The following is a 9767-nucleotide window of genomic DNA, read 5'->3' as shown; positions in this document are numbered from 1 at the left end:
GAAGGCCTTCTATCGAGATGGTCGGGTCGTCATTGATGGCCGGCCCATGGATTAGCCGTTTGGGGCCTATGGGACACAGACTAGGCCACAGAGAGATACTCATGGTAGTATGGAACTGTAATGGTTCACTATGGGTGTAGCTTGGACAACTGGAGCATGTTATGGTGGGGAGAGACATCATACTTCTGACAGAGACACATCAGAGCCCAGAGAGAGGGCTACCTCGAGTAGAGGGATTCCAGTGGGAGTCAGCATACAGGAGGACCACACGCCAGGGTACCTCGAGAGGGTCGGGGGGGAGTAGCAGTTCTATTCAGACGGGAGCTACAGGGGAGACTAAGAGTGGTAGCACAGGATCCAGAGGCCAGATACATGTGGATCAGCTTACAGCTCTCACAGGACAGGGTTATATACATAGCCCTATGTTACTTTCCTCCATCAGGATCCTCCTATGTCATTACAAAGGACATGCCACAGGAGGAGGAGACAGGAGCCTCGTCATACTCTTATCTGTCAGAGGAGATTATGCATTATTCTACACTAGGGGAAGTATTTCTTACGGGCAGACATTGTGAGGTGTATGACTATGATGACATGGAGATCCTCCATCCTGTGGATCCAGAGGAGATAGGGGCTAGTCGGGCATCAGAGGACACTGGACCAGAAAAAGGACATTATGGGGACCACTTACTAGAGTTGGGAGCCAGGCATCATCTCGTTATTTATAACGGGATGCTACAGTGGCCGGGATCAGGAGGGCTGACATGCTTCCCACATGGGGGTCATACACGGACCGGAGGCATGGTGGTAGATTACATTATGGGGTCTTTCACAGCTTGTCACCTCATTGCCTGCTAGACAGATTCAGAGAGATGCCACAAGATAGATTGTCATACAGAGCTTTTGAGGCATCTAGATAGCTGGTTGAGGCAAGAGACAGAGGATCATGGTATGCACAGGTCACACATTGGTTCTCATCACGGCATGGCCTAGACATGGATCATCTACCACCATTCCAGTATGGCAGGGATGAACCACATATCCGTCTCTCTCATAGTGAGAGGAACAGAGTATTGAGACAGGACCTATGGCAGCTCTATACACGAGAGACATGGATATCGCCTACACAGCCTCTTCCACCGAAGATGCTATACTACAAAGATCACTTCATGTGTATCACTGATGATGGATTTATAGAGAGGCCTAGATACATGGAGGGCTTTTTACCACACGGCTCCTGAGTGGCTATTGGTCAGCTTAGAGTTTCATCATATCGATTGGAGATCGAGACTGGCAAAGCAGCACCATGGATCCCCCGCGAGAGGAGAGGGTATGCAGATTGTGCAGAGAGGAGGTGGAGAGTGAGGAGCATTATGTATGCAGATGCAGAGCATATACAGCCATCAGAGAGAGATATCCCATTTTATTCAAAGAGCCACATTCCCTACTCCAGATCTTTGAGGCAACAGACCAGCGCATACTGGGGAGATTCATTTTAGACATACAGCGTCACAGAGAGACATCATTACAGGCTCAGATAGCTCCAGAGGGGGGACGACAGACACAGATTACTACATTTTTTCAGAGATCCATCCCACTCCCAGCCCCTACACGGCAAGGAATTACTCTCCAAAGAGAGCAGAGACACTTAGAGCCCACAAGAGACAGAGGACACTTGGCTTTCGGATACCACGCCTATACCCAGAGAGAGATGACAGAGATCAAAGCTCAGTTTCACAGAGAGGGCGCGGAGCGACTGGCTTGCTTTCAGACCAGACCCAGGCATGTTCTTCAGGGAGCTGTGGACACCCCCTTCATTGATGTATACCATTTTATACCCCCAGTATGGTACAGGATGGAGCTAGCTAGGTTGCATATCATGATTGTATACTCCATGCATATAGCTTTGCATTCTCCTAGTAGTAGAGCTCTATCCCCTCCCCCACTCATTGTACTTATTGCACACCCAGATTCAGCTTTTTAGTTCACTACTTTTCATTTTGTTGGGATGACAGAGGATACCCCATACAGGTGCACTGATTTGTCTCATAGGCCGAGTTCGATCTTTTGGAAGACGTTAATAAAATCTTTCTTTCTTTCTTTCTCTCTCTCTCTCTTTGTTGGTAATGTGACCCTTTTTTGTTATTTTGTGTAAGGTAGGGCTGCAATTTACAACCAAAATGGAAAATGCATTGACAAACTGGTGTATGTGAAATATTATCTCCAGGCAAGGAGGTAAACAACAAAACATGTTTTTGGAGGAGGCTAAATAAAAGCGTGAAGACATGTGCACTTGGATGAGATTCTTTTTTTGGGGGGGGGACCAATAGTAAGTATATATACTACTTCAGAACTGATTTTACATCTAGAGCTTTTTAACCAACCAAATCTACAAATTGAACACACCCCCTAATTACAACACTTCATTCCATCTATCTTCCGCCAAAACAAAGCTGGATTGTCCCCGAGAAATCCGATATCCCAATTGAATACAAGCTTCCATCATAACCTCGGTAGTACACCCTCTAAGAGTTTGCTTCTCTAATATATCCCCCTTTTTTTACCAAATTTTAACTGTAAACCTGGTCCCCACAGGACTCTCTATGAATGCCAGCATGGTCCACCTGTTCCTCTATGTATGATCCACCTGATTCTCTATGAATGCCACAAACGTATGATCGAACTGTAGGCGCTTGGATGAGATTCTAAATGCTTGGTTCGGCTCTCACAAAGTACATACTACAAGGTTAAGGTTTGTGCCGACGTACCCAGCCCCCAAATTCCGAGGCTTTGAATCTTAATCATTACTTTGGATTCCCAAAACAACAGTGCCCCAGTAGAAGGGGAGGATGATGAAGTATCGGGCAGCCTACTTACATGAAGTTACATGGCTATGTTGTGATACGGAGCTGCCATTCTTCTTCTGCTACCAGCATCATATACCGTCAAAGGAGGCAGAGCCAGCGCTGGCTAAGTCCTCCAGAGCGGGCGGACAGCATCGAGAAGAAGGGGTTAAGGAAACCCACCTGTTTGAACGGCCAATCCAAGCCTCGCAGTGTGGACACACACCCAGAAATCCTAGCCTCTCAGCAGCGCCAACACAGAGTGCAGAGCCTATCGTGCGGGGGCCTAGATGGCCAGCTTCACACTCTATGCAGAAATGGGCAGCTGGACATGGCCCTCGATGTCCTCTCCCGCATGGACCAGCTGGGCACCGCCCCTTCCCACAGTGTGTACGTATCTCTCTTGAAAGCATGCAGAAAAGGGAAGGCCTTGCATCATGCCAAGCATGTCCATGCTCATCTTGCCCACCATAAATCCAACATCACCAGCTTGCTTAGTGACCACTTGGTCATGACCCTCGCCAAATGTGGCGGCCTTGAAGATGCAAGCCATGTCTTCCACTCATTGCCACGTCGCACGGTCTTTTCCTGGACAGTACTGATCACTTGCTATGCTGAGTATGGCAAAGCCCATGAAGCCCTTAAGTTGTATCGATGCATGGAAGACGATGGTGTGGAGCCCAACCATTATACGCTTGTCAGCGTGCTCAAAGCTTGCGGCAGCATACCGGACATAGAACAGGGCAGGAAACTGCATGATGATGTCAGGAGGATGGGCCTCATTTCAAATGTGTACATTGTCAACACCCTTGTGAGCATGTATGGCAAGTGCGGGAACATTCTTGAAGCAGAGAATGTGTTCGTGAGTGGGGTGCATCAGCATGATACTGTGTCATGGAATGGGATGCTTTCAGCCTATAACGACCAGGATGAAGGAAAGAAGGCTTTACAACTGTACAGACAAATGCAAGAGGAAGGTGCGAGCCCGGACGAGCGGACGTTTGTGATTACACTTCAGGCATGTAGCAACCATAGCAAGTACGATGAAGTTGTTATAGAAGGGAAACTCACCAAAGTGATTTCTTTGGAAGTTGCCCAGGCATTGCATGCCGATGCAAGGAGAAAGGGGTTTTCTTTATATAACTTCTTTGTTAGTACCCTTGTAAGTATGTACGGCAAGTGTAGAAGCATAGCAAAAGCGGAGGATGTGTTTTGCGGGCTGCTTTGTCCAGATGTGGTTCAATGGAATGCAATGCTCACAGCATATGCTGAGCATGGCCATGGGGACAAGGTTTTGCAGTTGCACGTACAAATGCAAAAGGAAGGTATTAGCCCAGATCAGCACACTTTTGTGATTTCTCTTCAAGCATGTAGTATGCTTGCAGAGAAGGAAGGAGTTGTTTTTGTGGACAGGTGGTTAACCAAGTTGATGCTGTTGGAAATTGGGGAGGCACTATGTCTAGATGCTGGGAGGCATGGCTTTGCTTCTAATGTTTTCATTAGAAATACACTTGTCAGTCTGTATGGCAAGTGTGGGGACATTGTGAAAGCAGAGAAGATATTCAGAGGTATGTCTGACAGAAGGGATGTATCATGGAACGCTATGCTCTCAGCATATGTTGAGCAGGGTGAAGGAGAAAAGGTTTTACAGTTGTACAGCCAAATGCAGAAGGAAGACATTAGTCCAAATGGAGTGACATTTGTGGTTGCCCTTCAAGCATGTTGCACCCTTGCAGAGAAGGAAGTTGCTACGCTTTACGAAGGGCAACTGACCAAACTGATGTCTCTGGAAATAGGCCAGGCATTACATGCTGATGTGCAGAGGGAGGGCTTTGCTTCAAATGTAGTGGTTGGCAGCACTCTTGTGCATATGTATGGCAAGTGTGGCATCATTTCGGAAGCGGAGATTGTGTTTGGTGAGTTGTCTCAGCGCAGTGTTGTGTCATGGAATGCCATGCTATCGGCCTATGTGGAACAGGGCCAAGGCGACAAGGCTTCACATCTGTTCAGGAAGATGCAAGAGGACGGTGTGGCACTGGATGATGTCACGCTTGTCAGTGTTCTACAAGCCTCCAGCCTGACAGGTTGGGCAGAGACATGCAGAAAGGTGCATTTCGTTCTGGTCTCCACTGGGTGTGATCTGAGTCCTCTTCTAGCTACCTCTCTTGTTCATGCATATGGGAGTTGTGCCCTAGTGGCAGATGCTCAAGCTGTCTTTAATGGGCTGCCCCAGCTTGATGTTGTGTCATGGAGTGCATATATTGATGCTTATGCTCAAGAAGGTAATTGTGTGGCAAGCCTACAGACGTTCAAGGACATGCAATGGGCAGGTTTCAAGCCAGATGGAGTCACATTTTTCTCAGTTCTTTCTGCATGCAGCCATGCAGGCCTTGTCGATACAGGTGTCAAGCACTTTGAGTCTATGAGCAAAGACTGTGGCCTAAGTCCAGAGTTGAAGCATTATGCCATTATGATGGACCTTCTTGGAAGGGCAGGAGACTTTGCAAGGGTTGAAAAGATGTTAGAAAGAATGCCAATCCAGCCAGACCTGGCCATTTGGTTTAGCTTGCTGGGTGTGTGCCGTACACATAGCAATGTAGAGATGGGGAAACGGGCTTTTGATCATGTAGTGCAGTTACAGCCTAAGGAAGCTACTGCATATGTTTTGATGTCCAACATCTATGCTGATTGTGGGATGCAGGACAGTGCAAACCAGGTTGACATCTTCAGACAAAGAGAAGGACTCCAGGAAGCCTGGGCCGAGTTGGATGGAGTGTAAAAGTGCAGAAAACACCGTCAGGAGTGGGATATTGAGCTTGAAGGGAAAGAATATCTCCCACAAGCTTACCATAGGTGGTATGGTTGAAGAGACATGGGGATGATCCGATCCCAAGAAGGTAGATTTTGGGTTGCCGACGTCTTTAAAGCAACAAAGCTGTTCTGGAAAGAGCTTAGAGTTTGGTATCACGGGTGAGATTACAATCATACATTCAGCAATTCTAGGTGGCCATAGTGTTTGGGACCTTGAATGTAACCATGGAGAATTCTAGCTGTTTTGGAAAAATGCTTGCCCATGCAAAGGCTGCTAATCCAGCTTCGAAATGCGTGGATGTGCACCGGCATAGATTCAATATCACAGGTAAGATTGTACTAACATATAAAATGGAGTTCAGCATTTCAAGGTGGCTCTAGTATTTGGGCTCCTTAATGTACCCATAGGGAAGCCTAGCTGTTTTGGAATACCGCTCGTATATGTAAAGATGGTTACAATGTGCGTGTTTATACAGCCAAGTGCTACCCATTAGCCTCTGGCCATGTTTATAGACCCAAGATCAGAGTCTCTAGGACAAGAGGCGCATGCACCAAGTCCAAGAAGCCACTGCAAAGCGAGATAAGAGCAGCCCTGAGCCCACGGGACATTCGTCATCGCCACAAGCTTAGGTTCAAGTTTTCAACACACGGCACCCAAGGACACAATACACCGGATGATGGCAGAGCTCCTCCACACACATGAGCGCACGGCGCCTAAGAAGAGCCAATCAGGGTTGTTTTTTGATGGGCACCCTTGCCCATCAAATTTGAGGATTTGAGGGAAAAGGGGTAAGACTTGCAATTATTTCACCATTTACATGTAATTAATGACGGCTGAAGTATTTCACAATTTACATGTAATTTATGATGGTTGAGAAAAATTTTGCAAGTTTTTTACGTCCAAAATACCCAAAATGCTCAAAATGCCATCACAAATCAAACCAGCCACACAAGCATGAATGCAAGAGCACCCATGAGTTGCTGTGAAGAGGAGGTGTTAGGAAAAGCTCTCTCCCTCCCTCCCACCACCACTTGCTTGCCAATAATTAGCCACACAAGCTCCACACATATGAGTGCACATGCCTAAGAGCACACTTGCCAATGAATGCAATACAGGGCACCCAAGGAAAGCTACACACTATACTTAAAATGGCTCCTCCACACATATGAGCACACTGCACCTAAGAGCACCTACTTGCCAATAATCAACCACACAACCCCCCACACATATGTGCACATTGTAATAGTACTTGCCTACTAATAACCAGCCACACAAGCATGATAGCAATACACGGCACCCAAGGAAAGCCACATACAATAGATGGGAGAGCTCCTCCACACATGAGCACACGGTGCCTAAGAGCACCTGCCTACCAATAACCAGCCACACAAGCATGAGTGAGCATCGACAAGTTGCCACAAAGAGGAGGTGTTGGGACAAGCTCACCTGCCTACCAAGAACCAACCACACGCTCCACATATATAAGTGCATGACGTCGAAGAGCACTTGCCTGCCAATAACGAGCCACACAAGCATGAATGCAAGATCACCCACTAGTTGCCGCGAAGAGGAGGTGTTGAGATAAGCTCTCTCCCTCTCTCTCACGAGTTGTTGCGATGAGGCGGTGTTGAGACAAGAGCACCCACTAGTTGTCGTGAAGAGGAGGTATTGAGACAAGCGCTCTCCCACCCCCACCTGCCTTCCAATAACCAGCCACACAAGCTCCACACATATGAGTGCATGATGCCTGAGAGCACCTGCTTGCCAATAACAAGCCACACAAGCATGAACACACTACACGGTACCCAAGGAAAGCCACACATAATACAAGGGATAGCTCCTCTACACATATTAGCGCATGGCGCCTAAGAGCACTTGTCTACCAATAACCAACCACACAAGCATGGATGCAAGAGCACCCACCAATTGGAAGAGGAGGTGTTGAGACAAGCTCTCTCCCTCTCTCCCACCACCACTTGTTTGCCAATAACCAACCACACAAGCTCCACACATATGAGTGCATGACGCCCTAAGAGCACTTGCCTACCAATAACGAGCCACATAAGCATGAATGCAAGAGTAACCAACCACACAAGCATGAATGCAAGATCACCCACCAGTTGCCCGCAAAGAGGAGGGGTTGAGACAAGCTCTCTCCCTCTCCTACTACCACTTTCCACAAAGAGGATGTGTGGAAAAAAGCTCTCTCCCTCCCCCCTCTCCTACCACCACCTGCATGCCAATAACCAGCCATACAACCTCCACACATATGAGCGCATGCCCCCTAAGAGCACTTGCACTTGCACTTGCCTGCCAATAATGGGCCACACAAGCATGAATGCAAGAGCACCCACCAGTTGCCACAAAGAGGAGGTGTTGAGAGAAGCTATCTCCCTATCTCCTCCCACCACTTGCCGTGAAGAGGAGGTGTTGAGACAAGCTCTCTTCCTCTCTCCTACCACCACCTGCATGCAAATAACCAACCACACAAGCTCCACACATATGAGTGCATGCCACCTAAGAGCACTCGCCTGCCAATAACGAGCCACATAAGCATGATTGCAAGAGCACCCTCTAGTTGCCACACAAAGAGGAGGTATTGAGAGAAGGTCTCTCCTTGTCTCCCACCACTTTCTGCGAAGAGGAGGTGTTGAGAGACAAGCTCTCTCCCTCTCTCCTACCACCACCTGCATGCCAATAACCAGCCACACAAGCTCCACACATTATGAGCGCACACTACCTAAGAGCACTTGCTTGCCAATGCAAGAGCACCCACTGGTTCTACAAAGAGGAGGTGTTGAGAGAAGCTCTCTCCCTGTCTCCTACCACCACCTACATGTCAATAACTAGCCACACAAGCTCCACACGTATGAGCACATGCCACAGAAGCTCTCTCCCTATCTCCTACCACCACCTACATGTCAATAACTAGCCACACAAGCTCCACACGTATGAGCACATGCCAAATGCATGCCAATAACGAGCCACACAAGCATGAATGCAAGAGCACCCACCAGCACTTGCCAAGGTGTTGAGAGAAGCTATCTCCCTGTCTCCCACCACGTGTCGTGAAGAAGAGGTGTTGAGAGACAAACTCTCTCCCTCTCTCCTACCACCACCTACATGCTGATAACCAGCCACACAAGCTCCACACATATGAGCACGCGCCACTTAAGAGCACTTGCCTGCCAGTGCAAGAGCACCCACTGGTTGCCGCAAAGAGGAGGTGTTGAGAGAAGCTCTCTCCCTGTCTCCTACCACCACCTGCATGTTGTCTTCCACCACTTGCCACGAAGAGAGGGTATTGAGAGACAAACTCTCTCCCTCTCTCCTACCACCACATGCATGCCTAACCAACCACACAAGCTCCACACATTTGAGCACACGCCACCTAATAGCACTTGCCTGCCAACTCAAGAGCACCCACTGTTTGCCGCAAAGAGGAGGTGTTGAGAGAAGCTCTCTCCCTATCTTCTACCACCACCTGCATGATGTCTCCCACCACTTGGCGTGAAAAGGAGGTGTTGAGAGACAAGCTCTCTCCCTCTCTCCTACCACCACTTGCATGCCAATAACCACCACTGGTTGCCACAAAGAGGAGGTGTTGAGAAAAGCTCTCTCCCTATCTCCTACCACCACCTACATGTTGTCTCTCACCACTTGCGCCGTGAAGAGGTGGTGTTGAGAGACAAGCCCTCTCCCTCTCTCCTACCACCACCTGCATGCCAATAACTAGCCACACAAGCGACACACATGAGCACATGCTGCTTGTCTACCAATAACAAGCCACACAAGCATGAATGCAAGAGCACCCACCAGCACTTGCTGAGGTGTTGAGAGAAGCTATCTCCCTGTCTTCGACCACTTGCCACAAAGAGGAGGTGTTGAGAGACAAACTCTCTCCCTACCACCAGTTGCATGCCAATAACCAACCACACAAGCTCCACATATGAGCGCATGACGTCGCCTAAGAGCACTTGCCTGCCAATGGCAAGCCACACAAGCATGAATGGCAAGAGCACACAAGCTCCACATATGAGCACATGACATCACCTAAGAGCACGTGCCTGCTAATAACGAGCCACACAAGCATGAATGCAAGAGTGCCGACC

General features: G+C 48.4%; 1 protein-coding gene across 1 annotated transcript; it reads left to right on the top strand.

Moving 5' to 3' along the window:
• The first annotated feature begins 2582 nt into the window (after nt 1–2582).
• On the top strand, nt 2583–6535 carry LOC147625555 (pentatricopeptide repeat-containing protein At5g27110-like). The gene has a single exon (XM_086817061.1). The coding sequence runs from the start codon at nt 2878–2880 to the stop codon at nt 5620–5622; it is 2745 nt and encodes a 914-aa protein (XP_086673187.1). The 5' UTR covers nt 2583–2877; the 3' UTR covers nt 5623–6535.
• The last annotated feature ends 3232 nt before the right edge of the window (nt 6536–9767 follow it).

The sequence above is a fragment of the Cibotium barometz genome, chromosome 23 (assembly GCF_041138505.1).
Source record: "Cibotium barometz isolate CiBa-2024 chromosome 23, ASM4113850v1, whole genome shotgun sequence".
Taxonomy (NCBI): Eukaryota; Viridiplantae; Streptophyta; class Polypodiopsida; order Cyatheales; family Cibotiaceae; genus Cibotium; species Cibotium barometz.
The sequence above is the reverse complement of the archived record's forward strand: the minus strand, read 5'-3'. Positions and strand labels throughout refer to the sequence as shown.

Excerpts from the sequence above, each read along its gene's own strand:
- LOC147625555 (XM_086817061.1), top strand. The coding sequence starts at position 2,878 with ATGAAGTTACATGGCTATGTTGTGATACGGAGCTGCCATTCTTCTTCT.